General features: G+C 40.1%; 3 protein-coding genes across 3 annotated transcripts in view; 2 read left to right on the top strand and 1 right to left on the bottom strand.

The window, feature by feature from the left end:
• Positions 1-4,756: 4,756 nt before the first annotated feature.
• rab11bb (RAB11B, member RAS oncogene family, b) lies at positions 4,757-9,807 on the bottom strand. The gene is made up of 5 exons (XM_079451907.1): positions 9,526-9,807; positions 8,364-8,559; positions 7,097-7,290; positions 6,213-6,293; positions 4,757-5,048 (listed from the first exon to the last, which is right to left on the bottom strand). Exons 1-5 carry the CDS (start codon positions 9,563-9,565, stop codon positions 4,903-4,905), a joined length of 657 nt encoding a protein of 218 aa, XP_079308033.1. The 5' UTR covers positions 9,566-9,807; the 3' UTR covers positions 4,757-4,902.
• A 3,685-nt stretch (positions 9,808-13,492) lies between these two features.
• Positions 13,493-20,404, top strand: part of rx2 (retinal homeobox gene 2) — a 149,763-nt gene continuing 142,851 nt past the window's right edge. Inside the window, exon 1 of the mRNA XM_079451994.1 lies at positions 13,493-13,770. The gene's annotated coding sequence lies outside the window, so the exon portion shown is untranslated. The remainder of the gene's footprint in view (positions 13,771-20,404) is intronic.
• ctxn1 (cortexin 1) lies at positions 17,515-17,766 on the top strand (the record flags this gene model as incomplete). The annotated part of the gene is made up of 1 exon (XM_079453177.1): positions 17,515-17,766. One exon carries the CDS (start codon positions 17,515-17,517, stop codon positions 17,764-17,766), a length of 252 nt encoding a protein of 83 aa, XP_079309303.1.

Genomic DNA, 20,404 nt, shown 5'->3' on the forward strand with positions numbered 1-20,404 from the left:
AAAACCCTAATTAAAGTGAAACACCAAACAGACGATGGGAATGAAACCCTTAGGAAATTACCAGAGATAGGAGGGTGGGGCTGAGAGACATAACAGGAAGACACGTGGCATCACGTAACAACATAAAGCCACATGTCTCCACACATAACACAACAAAAACCCGAAAGACGTAGCAATGTCATGACTCTGCCCAGGGAGCCCGAAAGCTCGAGACAGGAAGGACAGAGTCCTAACATTACCCCCGCCCCCAGAAACGCCCCATGGCGTCTCAAGGGAGAAACCTCAGCGGGCCAAAACACAAAAGCACAAAGACAAACACCACAAGCACAACACAGAACAAACTAAAGGGAACATAAGGGAGGCTATGAAGGGGTTCGGGTGGGTCAACAAAAACAACAAACATGGGAGGGGTGGTGGTGGAATGGGAGGCCAAACCTTGGGGACACCAGAAAAGGGTGGGACAGGTTGAGGAGACTTGAAACAACCGGACGAGACCGGCGGGGACTTGAAACAACCGGACGAGACCGGCGGGGACTTGAAACAACCGGACGAGACCGGCGGGGACTTGAAACAACCGGACGAGACCGGCGGGGACTTGAAACAACCGGACGAGACCGGCGGGGACTTGAAGCAACCGGACGAGACCGGCGGGGACTTGAAGGGGCTAGGGAGAGGTGTGTGTCCAAGGGGGAAAAAAGTTTGAGGTGATGCCGGCCGGAGAACAGGCTGAGGCACCGGCTGGAAATCCGCCTGCGGAAGGGCAGGTCTGGATGCCGGAAAGGCAGGTCCTGACGCCTGCGGAAAGGCAGGTCCTGACGCCTGCGGAAAGGCAGGTCCTGACGCCTGCGGAAAGGCAGGTCCTGACGCCTGCGGAAAGGCAGGTCCTGACGCCTGCGGAAAGGCAGGTCCTGACGCCTGCGGAAAGGCAGGTCCTGACGCCTGCGGAAAGGCAGGTCCTGACGCCTGCGGACAGGCAGGTCCTGACGCCTGGGGAGAGGCAGGTCCTGACGCCTGGGGAGAGGCAGGTCCTGACGCCTGGGGAGAGGCAGGTCCTGACGCCTGGGGAGAGGCAGGTCCTGACGCCTGCGGAGAGGCAGGTCCGGACGCCTGCGGAGAGGCAGGTCTGGACGCCTGCGGAGAGGCAGGTCTGGACGCCTGCGGAGAGGCAGGTCTGGACGCCTGCTGGATCGCTGGCTGTAAACCCGGCTGGAGAACCGGCAGGAGAGCCGGCTGGGCTGGGTTACGTGCCCCCCTCCGTTGCCTCTTTCTCTTCTGCCGAGCCAATTGCCTGGTAGTCGGCTGGAGGAAGGAGGTGAAGGACGGGGCTGGCTCCGCGTTGGAGGCCTCCGAAGAGGACCCCCAGGACTCTCTCCTTCCACGCTTGCCCCGAAGACTGGTGGTTGGTGGAGAGGTTGCAGGGTCCGAGAAGGTAGTCACGACTCCGAGCTTCAGGGCGAGACCCTCAGTGATTGGGCCCAACGGAGAAGAGACCCTCGGTAGGACGGAGACCCTGGGCTCCGGTCGGCTCATGGCGAACCGGAGTACGCCCTCAAAGTCCAGAGGTCTCAGCCTCCTCATCTCCGCTGGCGATAGGGGAACCCTGAGGCCGCTGTTGAACGCCGCAGTCACCTCCTCCTCCCCGAGGAGCACCTCCCCTGCGGCCTCCAGGAACCTGTCCAGGTACACATCCAGGTCCAAGTTCCCCTGGCGAATGCTGCATAGGGGACGAGGCTGGCGAGACCTTGCAGCGAAAAGAGCTGCCTGCTGGGTTCTTCTGGGTCGGTGCATTCTGTCACGAAATGGCTTGGACAGAACCCAGATGCAGGCAGACAAAGGGTTAACGTAAATAAACTTTTATTAAATGAAACATCCACACTGGGAAAACATGAACCAAAAAAACAAAGGCAAACAAACACTTCCCTCTATGGGGACAAAACGTGGTCTACAGGAAAAACTATATAAATCCACAAATTTAGAAACAGGTAATCCAAAACACGAAGTCCACAGAACAGCAAGACATCCAGTGATCACCAACAGAAGACAATGCACCGACACTGAACAGAGGGAAACTAAGACTATATAAAGGGAGACACTAACGAGGAGTGATTACATGGGGAGAGTGGTGACAGCTGATGGGAATAAAACCCTAATTAAAGTGAAACACCAAACAGACGATGGGAATGAAACCCTTAGGAAATTACCAGAGATAGGAGGGTGGGGCTGAGAGACATAACAGGAAGACACGTGGCATCACGTAACAACATAAAGCCACATGTCTCCACACATAACACAACAAAAACCCGAAAGACGTAGCAATGTCATGACTCTGCCCAGGGAGCCCGAAAGCTCGAGACAGGAAGGACAGAGTCCTAACAGTATTTAGTTAGGACAACATTGTTATGTCGGATTCTTTTACACTGTGTTCTTGTTGTTTATTTGCTTAAAGTAAAATTTTGTTAGTCACTTAAACTGTGAAATTGTTTTGCTATTTTACATTTTTAATCGCACTGGCTGTGCAAGTCAATTGTGAAGAGTTATAACTTAAAAAAATGAAATGATCATGCGACACAACATACCCTTCAGATTAATTTGTGTTTGGTGTGGCGTCTTTGACTGCTGTTATAACCAGCAGACGATTGACGTCAACTTCAAGAGCCGATGAGAGCTCTGTAAATTTAAGTTAGAAACCTAATGTGAACACGACTTCGCACCTACTTACAGAACAAACAGACACTCTTACAAAAAAGAGGTGTATTCAAGTGTGCCTTTGGTATACTTCTTTTAAACGTACTCCTCAGAAATGTGCTCGACTCATACTGCTCTCAGAGAAAAGTATATTGCCAAGAGGGCGGCAGCTATTGCCGTCCCACAAAATGTTTTTACAAATTTACAATCCACTACAGTCCAAGTACTGAACTTGTAAACTATCAGGATATCTACAGTATAAGTTCACTTGTAGTAAAGTTGCAGTACCAACGAAAGATGTAATTGTAAACTATACTCAAAGGTTTACTACTGGTTACCCTTGAAGTACACCTATGTGAAATAAAAAGTGGTCCAATTTAATCCCAAGTAGCATTGAAATAGAACACATACACAACTAGCACATGGATATCAGTTTATAAACTGAAAATATACTTGAGATAAACATAACTTATAAGCTTTCTTTTTATTTGAGGGCATACTTTTTTGAAAATTATTACGTCGTCTTTTTCTCTGATCTCATAGGTACAAAGACAAATATAATGTAGTGATGTTTTTGTAATACATGTTTATGCACGTTGTGTGTTTTGTTGTTTCTGTCGTCTCCTGAAAGCTTTAGTTATGACTGTGGTGGTGACCCCAGCAGGAACGCAGGAGACACTCCTGACTGACCACGGATCAGTAACAGCAGGCGTCTGTTATCAGCTGTGCGCAGGTTTCCTGTAGCCGCTCACGGTGGTAACATCATTTACATCCATTATAACACTCACATGTTTATTATTGCTCAGAAGACTGGGTCAAATGTTTGAGAATATCTTTATAGGAATAACAATAATTGAAAGAGAAGCACAGCACTATAAAATGAAGTACAAAGCTCAGAATCAGATCGTTTGTTCTTGAATTGACAGAGAAATGTTTTTCTATTATGAGATCATTGCCTTTTCGGACGTTTTGTTTTTCCAAGTTGCAGACTTGAGAACATTTAGAGACGTTGATTCCTAGGTTTTTCTGAGCTTTATGATCTGCCATAATGCACTGTGTTGTCATATGGGATTATTTAATGTGTACTGGTCTATAGTTTCTGTAGTTTTTACAATCGTATTTATTTCATTTGAAAATGTTGATCATTACAAATAGATGATTGTGCATGAATGTGCGACAGTGAATCAATGAGGTACGACAATAATAGATCTACAATTACGAAAGAAAAGGTGCTGTTTGTTGTTTTTAAATAACCGTTGTGTATATAAGCAGATTTTGGTAACACTTTACTTAAAGCATACATGTATAATGCTTTGTAAAGTCATTTCAATGCCTTGTTATGCACCTTACAAATGCATCGTAATGTCTCGTGAATAATTGTAACTACACTTAATACATTATAACGCTTATTGATTCATTGTTACATATTTAATGTATTGCAACACACATTGTGAACAATTATAATGCATCATACCCTTTATAATGCATTATATAAAGTGTTACCCAGATTTGTTCTGTATTCCGTGACGTCACTGTTAGTCTAACACAATTGTTTCCATGTAGGTGTATTTGTTATTTAATGAAAGAAAACAGATGTTTTTGGAGGATGGGGCATCCTGTCTGTCGTACGCGTCACTTATAGCCCTTTTCGCAGACATATATGAGACTCAAGAACTATATTAGCAGCTTAGAAAACACTTAGAAAAAGTTACTGTTAGTGTGACTTCACCTCTTTACTGTTTAAAGAACAACTTGATGCTTGATTTAGGACCCTTAGGGCATTTTGCATCACAATAATAAGATATATAAAAATAAATAAAATAGTGTTATTGGTTTCTCTATTTAAAATATCTTTTTTTTAAGATTATGGGGTGAAATATGACATGCACACGCTCTTGATGGGTTCACGAGATTCATTTTGAGACATTCGTTGTGTATAAATAAAACACCCGAGTTGAAAACAGGTTACGTTTGCATCTCAGTCAAATCTAAACATTTTTCTCCATTAATGCTGATAAAGCAAAACTATGTTTGTTTGTTAGTTTTGTTAAACACACTCCGGAAGCCAATAAACAGGTTCTGTAAAATTTTACTTCATGGCAGTAACATGTGAGCTGACAAGCTATTAAAAGAAAAAAAGATATATTACACAAATAAGACACAACGTGTAGAGTAACCTAGAGATGAGTGACAGGTGGGTGGGGTTGGTTGTCATGGCTACAGGTTTTGACAGCACTGCAGTTTGTTGCCCTTCTGTCCATCTGTGGTCGGCGGGACGCTGATGTCCACCACGTTGTTTCCCGGCGACTCGTCGTGTGCCGATCGATCGGCGATCTGCTTCTGTGATACGATGCGATAAATTTCTACGAAAACAACAGAAAGAATCGATAAGATTCGATCCAACAGCTCAGAGATGACGTAATTTTGTAGGCTAACCTGGAAGTTAGCGCTGGTTCCCTCGACCGAAAGCCTATGCATTTTTCCCATAGACTTTTGGAATATCGCAAAAAATAAGCTCTGTGATTAACCAAGGTTTACGATCAAGATAATCTTTACAAATCAACACCACATTTGAAGCCGAAATACAATCGGCAGAAGTCAAAAGCTAACACGATGCTATAAACGGACTACATTTAAGGTCTCTCGATATCTACGTCTCCACCACCAGGCCTCCGACAACTCTTTCAAACTTTATTAAAACTGTGATATGTAATAACTCCGTGAAGGAATCCGCATCTATGTTTTAAGAGATTTGTGCCAATGTTGCATTATTTGTGAGCTTTACATGCGTGATGACGTCTAATGATCACGCCAAAGTAAGTAAGAAAATTGTTAGCAACCGATGTTTTTAAGACAAGATAAGGCTTTCATATGCGGGTATTTTATGTCATGGAATAAAATGTTAAAATATTAGTTATAAAAAGGCTTCGTTTACCACAGACCAAAAAAAACCCATTGATTTTGGTGCATGGAACCAGAAGTCCTAAAATGCTAACTCGCTTCCGGCTTTTGCAAACAAAAATACGTCATCTCTGAGCCATCCTATGAAGTTTGTTGAAGTCTTATCAGATATTGAGAAAAAGAGTCTCAGAAATGTGTCCGACATCAGAGTTTGAGAAGAGATCTCAACAGTCTCAATATGAAGATCTCAATATGAACTTGAACATTTCTCATCAAATTGACTCAATTCCAGATTATTTGACCTCTACAATCTGCATTCATTTTACACATCCAGATTGCTTTCATTAGAAACATCTGAGACTCCAAAATCTAAATCTAAATGAGCCCCGTTCAATAAACAGCTACAGCATGCTTTTACAAACCATTTTAATATATTTTTTGTTATTATTAATATTGTATATTTTATTGAACATTTGTGTGTTTGATCACATCACTGGTGCTTTTATATTAAACTGATGTTACTCTGCTTTAAGATCCCTGGAACAATAGCTTTAACCGTGGTAAAATCATAGTAAAACACGCTTTCACGTGTAATGTGAATCAGACTCCGGTGGTTCACAGCGTACCTGTTAGAATGCTCTTGAACGCCTCCTCCACGTTGGTTGAATCCAGGGCAGACGTTTCGATAAATGAAAGGTTATTTTTCTCTGTAAACAAGAAGAGACGTATTTATGATCACCCCGTCTTAAAATATCATACATTCTCACATACTGGGTTTATTCAGAAAACACAACACAAGTCATTCCTGCGTTTATGTGAATGATGAAGTGAATGCGAGGATTTATACTACAACTGCTTTGCAATTGTTTTTAGGAACGAAGCCCTTTGAACAGAATGATCTAAGCATCATTGAAACAAGATTCACGTGAGAATCGAAACAAAGTGTTCCTGACGTTTATGCTTACATAGACAAATCCCGTTTACCAATGAGGTCAAAAAAAACTTGTTTTTCCTTTTAAATCTGATTATTTTCCTTACCCCACTGGCAGACGGCTTTTCTTGTTTTAAGCAAAAACATCACACAATGTTGTTCGAATTCTCTCTTATGATTTAGGTTCTTCTGTAAATCCATTCTGAATTAGGGATGTTTAGATTGTATTGAAAACCAAGAGGAGTAAATTACAGACGGATTATTATCATCATTATTACTTCATTCTGACTATATCTAATTGTACATATTTACTTCTTACACGATACAACTCTTGGTCATTCTGTTGTAAAACTATTTTTGATATTACCAAAATAATCCGAAATCTAATCGAAATGAATCCGGACCAAATGTCACAAACAGTGAAAGTGTGACATGTATTTGGATGAACTATTGCTTTCATAGAAACAGATGATGTCATTGTAATAGCTTTAAGATAAAAGGAAAAACACCTATAAAAACTCTTTGTGCTATAACTTGCAACACTCCCTGCCATGCGTCCCGTGGGTTCAGTCAGTGTACCTGCGAAAGCGCGAGCCTCATCGGTGGGCACCGCCCTCAGGTGCCGCAGGTCGCTCTTATTCCCCACCAGCATGATGACGATGTTGTTGTCGGCGTGATCTCGCAGCTCTTTCAGCCAGCGTTCTACATTCTCATAGGTCAGATGCTTGGCGATGTCATACACCAGCAGCGCGCCCACGGCTCCACGGTAATACCTGCACACGTGCAAACACACGCACACACTTACAGCGAGAAAAACATGCTGCCAGTGAATGTTCAGACGTGAATTCAGATCTTGGGCACTTGGAGAACATCGTTGATTCTCATCATGAGGTTCAACCAAACACACATCTGTTAACATATAGCAGATGCAGATGACAAATAAACCGTGTCCTATGGCGTGACGTCGCAAAATTATGAAAACAAACTGCTAATTTTACATTGTTTTGTATTATTGATATGTATCATATAAAATGAAGCATGAGAAAGATTTATTGTCATTGTTAGTATTTTTCTAAATATTTGCTGTCACACCATAGGACGAATATTTGCATATTAGTCTGTCAACTATCCAGAGCCAAAAGTGATGTCCAAATGGAACGCGTGCACAACATTTACTTTTAATGCTCCTCAGGATTGATTAAACCATTAAAATATGAATCACATCTTGAAAATGCAGATTTACATTTACATTTACATTTAGTCACTTAGCAGACGCTTTTATCCAAAGCATTGGAAGCAATTATAACAACATAGGCCACAAAATACAAAATACATAAGTGCATCAAACTAGTCCATTAAAGCCTAGCACAGTATAAAAAGCTAAGATAACAGTAAACCTTAAGTTAAGATATATTTACTTGACATTATTTGGCATCAAACTACAAAGAAATATGTATTTTATTTGAATATACAAATTCATAGAAAAACACAAAGCTTGCAATAAACAAAGCAAACATGGAGTAGTTTCATGGGTTATTTATATTTTGTGGATTTTCTCTTAAGGACACACCTACACAATCGTTCATAAAATAATATGTTTAATAAAGGGCAGGTGGACATCACTTTTGGCCACTACTGTGTCATATTATACATATACATCTATATATATTATTGCATTTTCTGACTCTTGGTTCATGTCCTGCATGTGCATTTATCCGTGCATTTGTTTGATTAAATGAACACTCGACACAATATGTAAATTCAATGCAGTAATACTTTTGGTATTAATGATGACAGAAGAATGACAATATTATCTGATACCATGGTGTGTGGATCGTGTACTCACGCAGATGTGATGGCCCTGTATCTCTCCTGACCCGCAGTGTCCCAGATCTGCGCTTTGATGGTCTTCCCGTCCACCTGAATGCTCCTGGTGGCGAACTCGACCCCGATGGTGCTCTTGCTCTCCAGGTTAAACTCGTTGCGCGTGAAGCGCGACAGCAGGTTACTCTTGCCCACTCCAGAATCTCCGATCAGAACAACTGAGAAGACAAGCAGACATCAGATCCCGTGCCTCTGATGATGCTCTGACCTACATACAGCATCGGAGCAGTGAAGACGATGACGTTTGCATTGATTTCCATGCAAGTCGAGCTGTCGGAAGGAGGTTGTGTGTGCGTTTGAAGTGTAACACTAAAAGTAAACTGCGACACGTGTGCGAAAACGATGCATTGAAATGTATCAGTTTGTGCGCGTTTGACTTTGATCGGGCGGCGACGCGACGCGCACTGAAGGAAAGTAACCGCGTGAACGCGCGCACATCCCTTACGACAATGAGCTTTGGTTTTACATACTTACAGATGAAACCGAAACACCATGGTTGCCATAAACCATCCATGGTTACCGCAAATCCCTCAGGAACCACAGTTTACCACGTTACTTCGTAAAACTGTTGGCATACAAATGGTAACCAAAAACTTGTTACTTTACTTTCCCTTCAAAACCACGGTGAATTTGCGTAAAGGGTCTATTGTGGGCCCGTCTCTCCTCAACAAAACACACCCATGTCAGACATCGCTTGTATTTATTACATACATCTCACGGGTGTTTTAAAGCACGTGATCCTAATTCAAAACCCGTATTATTGTTATCAATGGTTACGGTGTGAGTCAGATCACTTCAAGACATCACAGAAGGCAACGCATCCCGGTCTTCTTTGATATGAACATCTTGTGATCGTAATGCGTGTTAAAGTTCTTCTGAAATTCATGTTCGGATCTGATCGACGCAAACAGATGTGTTACTGACCGATGCGTATCGATGCCACTGCGGCCGTTTCTTATGTTGCGTTGACAGCTGTAATGTGGACACATATGAGCTCGGGCGCAGTATCGACACGTCTGAGGACGCGCAAAGCTTTGACGTGCACGTAATATCAACGTGTTTGTGTGGAACAATGGCTGGATTATGAGCGATCGACCCCTGTGTGTGGGGGAATGCAGCATTACCTTTGAACAAGAAATCGTATTCATCGTCTCTGTTGCCCATTGTTAGAGAAAGGCGCGCGACCTTCAGTCCGTCCTGATGATGGAGACTGGGAAGCTGATGGTGTTTCTGATCAAAGGCTCAATGCAGAAAGAAATCAAGTGAAGACACAATGCGCTGTCACACCGCAGGAAGAGCCTGAGATGTGCTCGGGTCTGCAGCAGGGGAGGAGTCCCGATGTTCATCTACATACCGCGCAGCAGAGGGCGCTACGCAAAGTGCACACTACAGCACTTACGATGCCTTCTAATCAGCATCATCACCCCTCTCTTCACGAGCACCACCGTCATCTTCATCACCATCCTCCTTTCAGCATCAGCATCAAACATGATGTTGTTTTACGACCATCAGCATCAATCATGATCCCCATCGTCATCATTACAGGATTGTTTTACCACATGAGAAATATTTCATCATCAAGAATAATTCATCTTCTTTGGAAGTTTATTCAGTAAACTACTGCGGTTGGAGCACGGTACAATAGATGGTAGTTGAATCGCAATAATACACCACAGTGAACGTGGAGCTGTGATGCTCTTTCTGAGACTGATGTCTCTGTTCTGTTTTCTGTCAGATCGAGGATGCTGCATCAGATTTCTGGGAGAATCTGTGTTAAAGGCCAGAACATCAGGAAGTTTCGAGAGGATGGGAAGCGCTGGAGGAATGGGAGGTCGGGAGGAAAACATGTGATGAGACCATCTCATAAAAAAAAAGTGTTTCCTCTCACGGACGGGAAATGAGCTGCTGAGTAAGACTCCAGCAAACAGACACAAGTATAAAAAGACAAAACATTTTGAGGATTTTACCATCAAAACATTAAATGTTCATCACACCGTGGTCTCAAATGTATCAAATAATGTCCTGCAGAATAAACAGAACGTTTGATATTATTTCTTATTTGTGGTTATTATGTGTTCCCCTGTACACTTTAACCGACCATTTTATAGCTCTTGTACAAATCTACGGTGCTTATTATTGTTGTAATATTCATTTTCGTGTAGCATCAACGGTGTTGTTTAGCTCAAGTTCATTTGGAGCTTATATCATTGTTAATAAACAAAAGCTGTGCATATTTTTGCATTCCTTTTTTTCCAATGGTCACTTTCAGAACATTCTAGAAATGTCTGTAGGACAGGGAAGGTGGGATGAAGCCGTGATGGGAGACTACGTCTGGAACTTGGTTCGTGAGGACAGTATGATATGATCAAATGTGCACTTCTGAAGTTTGGGACGACTCGTTTTTAGTAACTGTTATGTTAAACTGGTGTATTCAGCTCAGTGTTATGCCAGAAACTTGTCATTTCTGTCGATCAAAAAGTGTTTTTTTTCATTAAACTTTACAGCAACAACTTTATAAAAACATTGCTACATTGTGTTATTTAAGATTTCTTTATTGTGATTTGGAGATTCAATACTGGGATTTTTGTACTCATTTTGTACAAATAAATTACATTTATGAATAATACATTTTGTTCCTAGATCCGGAAAGCTGTGATCCACAAACTAAAATAAACAGACGTTGGTTTGTAAAAATAAATGTTTTTGCCACGTTTCTGAGTGATTGACATTGTATACGTGAGATTATACCTGTGATCTGTGATGTCTGTTACTATAGTACATAATGATTTGATGTATTTCTATCTTTAGAGACACAAGAGGTTAACATCTGAGGACAGACAGTTGAGTCACACACTTGTCTCGTGGTAACATGCAAATACACGACAGCATTCACTCAAATGACTCACATGCAAAACACTGAAAGTCTGATCATTTATCTTTTCTTTCTCTCTTTGTTTTCTTTCTTTCTTGTTTTTTATAAAATGCCTTCTGTTCCCAAAGAAGAATTCTTTAACATCAACACTTAAGTTTAAACTCCAACATTTATCATCAAATTCTTGCCAGACCAAGAATTCAGTATGTACAAAAGCAATGCAATCATTCAGACGTGGACGTATAGGGTAACACGCCAGAGACGATGACTGCATGAGTGAGGTGAGTGACCTGCCCTTCATCAGAAAAACATTTCCGCCTGTCAATCATTGTCCCTGTGTGTGTTTGCTGACATCAGGTTGGCTGCCGTGTCTTTGGAGGGTGGGGTTTGTGTTACGGGGTATAGAGTTTAGTATATTTATATTTACTTTTGGGGATATTGTGTGTATGATATGATGTAACTTTAAAGATAAAAGTTAATAATAGTACACGTTTCTCGAATGGTAATTTCAAACAAGTTCTTATTTCTTGCTGCACTTCTTCTAACAGACACTAGAGGACGGAGTGGGCATGCGTAAAAAGCGCTTAAGTATGCTGAGGCACATTTACTTATAGATGTTTTGCTTTCATTCAGTTTTACATGATGATAGCAACACTATGTTATTTTTCACCAAAAACAGTCATCATTTAGAAATATTGTGTAATTCTTTGTTTATTCATTTGATTTATTTTAGCTGGAAATGCCAGTGTTCCTGGCAGCTGTCTTTCACAAAATATGATCTGGTCAAACTCAGGAACTTCAATTTTGGGAATGATATCTTTTTACACAATATCAAGAACATAAACATACTGCTAAACTTTTAATTTGCCAGTTAAAATCATATTGATATTTTGTCCTTTTATCATTTTATGACGCAGGACAGAATTGGAGTATGAACAATACATCATTTGAGCAATACTGTCACCGTTTTTATACCAAAAATTCACTTTCTGGATGATTACAGAAGTTGAGAAAGAAAAACGTGTACTTATAAATAATCGAGTAAAAATGTGTATTCTTTCAATCTCTTGGTGATATTTTGACACATCTTTGAAAATCTTATGGCTTTTAACATGTGTGTGAATGACATTATTTTGGCCGTGTGCAACTTCGAGCAAAAAATCTAGAACATGAAGTTATCTTGACATCTTTTTTCTGTCTTTGGAAAATGGGGTCAGTCATCGTTTTAATTACCAACATAATTGACTTATTAAGAGGGCTTGAATCTGAAAGACATTATTCATCTCCCTCTCTGTCAGGTTATCATCAGGGGACTGTGGTCCTCGGGAGCTGTAAGCATCAGTTTGTGTTCTTCATCATTCACACCTCTGTGTTCTGTACTGATGGTTAGGACACCTCATACATCACGACATCGCCCCGGGACCCGAAGCTTCAATGCGGAAATCCTAGATACTGATGATAGGTCAAACAATATAACAAGAAACATTGATATCCAATGAAACTAATACGGAAAGTCTCATCTGATAGGTGAGGTTTAGACACACTTAAATATTTAATATAGATGTTGTTTTGTGGTAAAAATGTATACAAAAAAAGGGAAAACAGTAACACTGTTTGTATACTGAAGCAGTGTTATGGGATTTGTGTTTTTTCTCACCCAAAATGTGACATTAGTGTGTTTGTGTGAAAATGCTTTTTATGTCACAGCGCATCGGTGGGCTTTTAGTCCTCAAAAGCCTTTGACCCACATCTGAGCTAACTGGCACTAATATTCTCATCTTTGCTCAGAGATGAGAATATAAATTTATTCTGTGATATTCATTTAATCTCTCTTGTAGGTCTATCCGTGTCGTATGTTTTTCTGTAGCTTTTATCTTGTGACTAAATTTAAAAGAGCGAGATTCTTTATAAAGATTGTGAGCTTCAACAGCATTCTGTTCAGTCTTTCTGTCTTTTCACACGGTTCATAAATCTCGAGAGCTGTCATGATTCTGCCGCATCATGTCATGTTTCTCATGGTTTAGTGGCAGGATCATGACAGAATCTCATGTTTTGTGTGGAGTGAGGCATTTATGGCCTTTTTGGCCTTCCATACACTCTCTCCGGTCTCGTCTCTATTCCCATCCTCTCGTTACCTCGTTATTGATGCATGCCCTACACCTGTTCCCCTCTTTATTTGGTCCCTTATTTAATGCCCTTGTGTCTTCTGTCTTGTGCTGGTGGTGTTTGTTGTGAGTTCATGTGGCTTGTTAGTTTAGTGATGTGTAGTTCATGTCAAGAGTTTTGTTTAAGTGTAGTTAGTTTTAGTCCTGTCTTGTCATGTTATTATTTTCCCCTGTTCTTTTATGTTACCCCCTCGTGGGTTTTCATTTTAAAAGTATTATTAAATATCTGTTAACCCCTTACCCGCTGTCTGCACCTGGGTCCTCTGTCCGCATCTCACCACCCTTGATCATAACAAAGAGCTAATGCAACAGAATTAATATTACAGAGAAATGTAAAAATAAAAAAGGTATTGTGAATGATCAATTATATGACTATACCTGTCAAGGAATCAAGGACAGAGCAAATAAACAGAACTTAAAATAAAAACTTAAATAAAAATGAGAAGGCGAGGCAAGGTTAGAACAAGGTAAACGAACATTAACTAGCAAGGGACAGAGATCACCAGGATCTTAAAAGGGGAAAACTGACGAGGGATAATGACAGCGGGCAAGTGAGGGGAATGACACCGGGCGAGATTATGGAAACAATGGTGCGGGGCCAAGGCAGTGAGAGCACATGGCGCAAAATATCAACAAAGGCCACGTGCTTCCATACAGAACAAAACAAGCACAAAAGACACAGTGTGCTTCTCAATTGTGATTTGTGCACCCTCGTTTCCTTTCCTTGCTTCAGGATGTCAGGGAAGGGAGCAAGGAAGTGAAAAATCAAGTGAAATGTCATACCGTCGCTCCCTTTAGCTTCACATTAAAGCGTCGTCAATTAATGATGGCTATTGAATATTGAAAATATAAAAATTAAGTTAAATAGATTTCAATTTCAAAATCGCCACTAAAATAAGTTAAAACATGCTTAAAAGTGGTAAGCCGTATATACGGTATGCCAAATATATGCTATGCATAAATATGAACTATTTTAATAAATGAACTATATGAATATTAACTATACTGTCTGAAATAGATGTAGATTTAAAAAAATAAAAGCGTAATTATCACATTAATGCATGTATGAAGATGATCTAAAGATGTGACGATGCGCCAAGGGAGCAGAATAATACGATAAAGATAAAGAAATCTTGTTTGAATTCTTGTTTTGACATCCAAGTGACAAGGTTGGTAAGTGATAATAGATAAAAATGTATGGAAGTGTGCTATTTGTGTGTTTACATTTTAAAATAGGTGCTTTCAGTGTACTTTTTATAGGCTACTTCTCTGAAATACACCAAACAAGTACATTTGACATATACTGACAGAAAAGTGTGTTGGTAAACTCAAAGAATATTAAAAGTAAATTTTCATAGTCCCGATATTGAAGTATGACAACTTACTAGACAGTATACTAATTGCTTTAATTACTTTTTTAAATACTTAATCAAATGAATATAATTAAATGAATAATTTGACATCATTACATACATTTGTATTATTTAATATAACTTTGCCATACAACTTTCGAAATACACTAGGACTTTTGTTGCAAAACAAGTATGCAGTACGACATACAAAAACATCTAAAGGATTATGCAAATGACCTGAAACTAAAAGTGAATTCGATATTTTCTGAGAATTCTCTGTTTATCTGCAGCGCATCTCTCTTCTGTCTTCAAAAGCTTCACTAAGCAATCACATATTGTGAATCTGTGTCTCGTGGGGCATCACTGTAAATGTAGTACAGAGTCATATAGAATACACAGAGAAAGCGCAGTCATAAATTGTCTTCAGCTCAGAATGAAGGTCCCTTGGGTTCATGTGATGCAGTTGAGAGCTTTGACTCTGTCCTGGGTTCACCTCGGCCCTAAAGAAGCACCAATAAACACATTGTGCAGATGCCGTTCTCAAGTCCTCTTGGAGCAGGTGAAGTCTGCTTAGATACTTTTTTTGGATAATAATAGTAATGCCATTACTTTTATCGTTTCTCCATCCCTCTCTCAGATCAGTTTAATGACAGCTTTTCAGTGCGTGTCGCCACTATATACCATATAAACTAATTAAAGTCGCTCGGATAAACGCGTCTGCCAAACGTATATGCAAAGATTTTAAAGTTTTTAGTTCATAAACAGATTTCCCTTTGACAAAGTTCGCGAAAAAAGCTAAACGCCCCGCACTCCATCAGCCAATACAACGCGAGCGTGCGTAAGGGATGATAGTGCGCCAGGGACAGATACCCAACAGTCCACCACCATCCGTGCGCTCGTCGGACCCTGATCCGCTACACGGGTATGTTGTTTTTTTATTCTCTATTCATTTAAAGTGAAATACAGACTGTTGAATATGGAAATAAACGAAAGAACACACGCGTGAATGAAACATTCACCGATGGTCCAAGACTTTTTTCAACGTCAATTTAAAGTTTCTACGATTGTTTCGATGATAAATATATTTGTAATGCATGAGAATGATAATGCAATTTAATAATAATGCATTTTGAATTGAACGGTGCATTTAACTTTTTATGTTATTGTTGAAACAAGCATAATAAGTAAAAGTGATGTCTGCATTATTTGTGAAGGGGGTCACCAAGTGCACAGACAAAAAAAGTCTGATTTATATGATGTTTGTAATCGGATCGATGAGTATTGATCGTGTTTATTTCGGCTCAGCAGGATTTCTTTTGCTCGAGGTGCATTGACTTGCATTGAAGTATTTTCACTTCTTAGACACCTTTATAACCTTCTTTAATAGGTTACTCCCATTTGCGACGTGATGATACAATACAGCCATCAGATATTTGATTCTTTTAAAAGTGAAAGATTCCTCCTCGGAATGATGAACCGGTGACATTTTATGTCAAATAAATATGCTTTAAAATGGGAAATGCACAGTGAAGGGTTTCCTTTATCTGACCATGAAATGATGTTCAGTTCAATACGTTTTCTAAGACCATTTATCACATACTGTAAATCATGCTGTGCTTTAGGTGACCTTACGAAACGTTTCCAGTTTTTTTGGACACTCCCGGTCCCATGATATTTTTATAGGATATTACACTACAATTTAAAGCCATCCAGGTGAAAATATGGTAATTCAACAGCACCGTGGTAATAGTGACGGTGGTTCCTCTTGAGAAAGTGCAGATGATAATGCAATGCTGTCTGATCACTCAAGGTCTTTTTATAGGTCCTGTATTTATAGCCGACATTTGACCTTCCCTTAACCCTACAGTTGTCTTTGTGCCAAAGCTCAGCTGTCTTCCTCACGGAAATCAGCTGTCAGCACACGGACCCTGTCCTAACAAAGCCACGCCTTGGAAAATGTTATTGCTCACGTGTTGCTCTTTCACGGCTTAAGAGATTTGATGGAGTTCTCAGCTTGGTCTCAGAAAAACAAAAAGAGAAACAACCCGTGATGAATATGGAGGTGTAAGCAGATTGCAGATTTGACAAATCCGAGCTCACTTTGACTGACATCTCATCTGAAAGTGCGGTTTCAGGGGTGTTTGTGTTATATTCAGCACATATGTGTTATGGTGTGTTGGAGAGGTGACCTGGTCTACATCTCTTTTATGTGGCTGTTATTGATCCACAATGTTTTAAGATCGGGATCGACCTACATTTACAGGGCTTGCCTTTCTCTTCATTCACAGAGCGCCGGTTCCTGTCACGTTCCTGCTGGAAATAGCAGCTTTTCTCCGAGCGAGCTCCATTTACCCCTGCCAACATTTATCTCGGCCGGTCTGTGAGGACACCTGAATATGAGAGCGTGTCATGGCATGTTTTGTGTCATATAAAGCAGACGTGACGAGTCTGTTTCAGCGCATGTTAGATGTGCTCTGAAGAACCTTCTCTGTTTCATCCTCAGGTTTCTACCTGGACGGGTAATCCCAGAAGAACATCATTGCGAATCTGACCAAAGTTCCAGATCTCACGCCGGAGGAGACCGGAGATCTGAAAAGCAGAAGGATTCTCCATTTTCACTCCCTGTGATCTCATTTCTTTCCATGAAAGGAAAGTGAGATCTTAAATCTCTTTCCTATGGGATCGTCTCACGTCCCGGCACCGGACACGTTTCGTTTGGAGAAGATGAGTGAAAGTTCTCTGATGGAGTTTGAGTTGCAGTCTCTGTCTCCGGTCTCAGCGGGACTCCTGCCGGCCCCTGACACGGAGCAGAACACAGCCATGTGTTTCGTGGGACTCCTTTTGTTGTTTTTGGTCTTTTTGCTGGTTCGATGTTTCCGGATTCTTCTTGACCCTTACAGCAGCATGCCGTCCTCATCCTGGTCTGATCATAAAGATGGTTTGGAGAGAGGACAGTTCGACCACGCGCTGGTGTAGATGAACAGAAGATTCGAACCAATCAGAGCTTTGATTTTGACGATTTGTTCAAAAACTACATAGCAACATTCTTTTAACCAAAATATAACGGTATATTCAGATGCAAACCATGTCAGCAAGAAAACTATTGGATCGTTTTTGGTGAGGTGTGAGTGAGTTTTTATTATAATGTGGTGTGTTCACAATTCTGTTTGGATAAATTCAAGCCATGTTTTTTTCCTGCATGATTTTGCTACAAATCACAGTTTTAATACAAATATGAATAAACTATAATTACTGTTAAGGAACGTGGAATAATTGTGGATACCATGAATCTGCTTGGTTTTATTCATCGTGAAACTGTTCATTTTTGTAATTTAAAAGAAATAAGTAACTTTGAAATTTTGACTGAAGTTATTCCACTGTAAAAAAAAGATACCCGGTTGCCTTCAAATTTTGAGTCGATTAAACTTAAAAATATTACTCAACTGAACAAATGTGGTCAATTCAAGGTGTTTACTAATATTTCTAAGTTGAATTGACTCAAAATATTTAGGCAACCTTTTTTAAGTTAAACCCAAGAAAAAACAACAAATACATTTATAGTGCAATTCAGTTATCTCAGTTTGGTCGTGGACTTCTGTCCTTCAACCCTTCCGCTCTCAAACTTAAATTGATTTAATGTGACCTGCTTCGTGATCTTGTCTTATTTAATTCTTTTGGCATCGTGTTGTCATGTCACTTTAAAAAGTTGATCAGTGGACCTATAACGTGCCTTTATCACCCTTACAGACAAAAACTATGAATTTCACATATTGTTCACATGAAAACAGTCCAAAACCCTTTTTGAATTGTGATGAATGTGAACTTTATCCAGTCCAGAATTATTTATACATGAGAAATTATTTTTGTTGTGTACATACACAGAATGTACATTTGATTATTTTGAGCTTTCCTGTAGCTCAATGGTAAGAGCATTGTGTTAACAACGCAGGGTTGTGGGTTGGATCCCGGGGGATTGCAGATACCTATGTAAAATGTATAGGATCATGCAATGTACGTCGCTTTGGATAAAAGCGTCTGCCAAATGCCTAAATGTAAATTTTTGAAAGGTTAAGCAGCTGAAAACACAATTTTCATGTTTTCATTCGAGAAAGAGTGTGCTCAATAAATGATATCTCGGTGGGTGGGTGGGTGGGTGGGTGTGTGTGTTTGTTTTTACTCGTGTTGTGTATGTGTTGTGTGTTTTTCTCCCTCTGGATTAATCAGGCACATCTTTGGATGCTTCCCGGGGGAAACAAAGTCTCTGTGCCCCTTAAGAGATCCATTCATTAAATGAACAAAGACAAACCTTTCCAATAGTCCCTATGAGCACAATTTTACTGTTAACCCATGCAACACCAGAACCCTTTTCATTTTAACTATAGAAAACAATCTTATATGATCAGAATGATCCAGGTGAGATAGATGTGCTGTGTTTTTATGAACCTCCACGAACATCTTCACATCACATGATGGGTGAAAGGTCATGTGCCGCTTTCTCTTTCTGTGCTTCATTCATTACGGCGAGGTAGTAAATAATTTTCTGTTTTATGTGGAGATGGAGATGCTTTGGTCTCATTACATGAGCGTACAGCAGCTCTGATTAGAAGACACAAGCATTGATTGTATAATTGATTCTCTGCTTTAAATCTCAGAGGTATTGACTGTTCCTCATTGCTCGGAGGATATGAATTAACCAGCTTGCTTCCATAAACCTCTTCAGATGCTCCAGTGATGCTTACTGTACGTCACAAGATACACAGAGCGGATAAAATGGCTCATTATGGAACATTTACAAATGTTGAGCTGGCTTTAGACTCATAATGCAGTCTTGGATAAGTTATATTGTATGTAATCCTTATTCATCACTATATTGCGAGTATGGCATATAAGGGTTTTGGCATATTTATTTAATATTTGTTTATATCCAACAGCTCTATGACTTTTAACTGTTGACATAAATTTGTACGCAAAACTTCTTTTCTTTTTGTTGGTATTGAACTTATTTAGTTAAGCACCCAAAAATGAAAATGCTGACATCATCGCCCTCGAGTTCTGTGTAAATGTCTTTGTTCTGATAAACACAGAGAAAGATATTTGGACGAATGCTTACAACCAAACAGTTCTTATAGCCAGCACTGACTACCACAGGAAAATATGCTTTATACATTTATTTGTTCTGATGGACACAAAAGAAGATATTTGACTGCCATTGTCATTTATCCTACTATGGGAGTCAATGGTGGCCAAGAACTGTTTGGTTACAAGCGTTCATCCAAATATCTTACCGTCCTACAAGCGCCATCTAGTGGACCAAATAAGTTTTGAAAGAAAACCTGATACTTCAGCAGGTCACATACAGTGCAGTGCCCTTGGTAAATATGAGCATAGATAAACAAATCGGCATTGTTTATGGTCTTATTTTGTGTTCAGTGACCCATATTTTGCTGATTTGGATGTTTGTTTTGAGCCAATGTGCTGATGGAAGATCTAACCACGACCCATTATAATATTTCTATTAAGAGCAGGTCAGGTTTAGATTTTGATATCTGTCGGTGTTTTATGTAATACGTGATGCCAAGTATCTGATCAAGATGTCCAGGACCTCTGGTATAAA

This window comes from Barbatula barbatula (assembly GCF_947034865.1).
Source record: "Barbatula barbatula genome assembly, chromosome: 3".
NCBI lineage: Eukaryota > Metazoa > Chordata > Actinopteri > Cypriniformes > Nemacheilidae > Barbatula > Barbatula barbatula.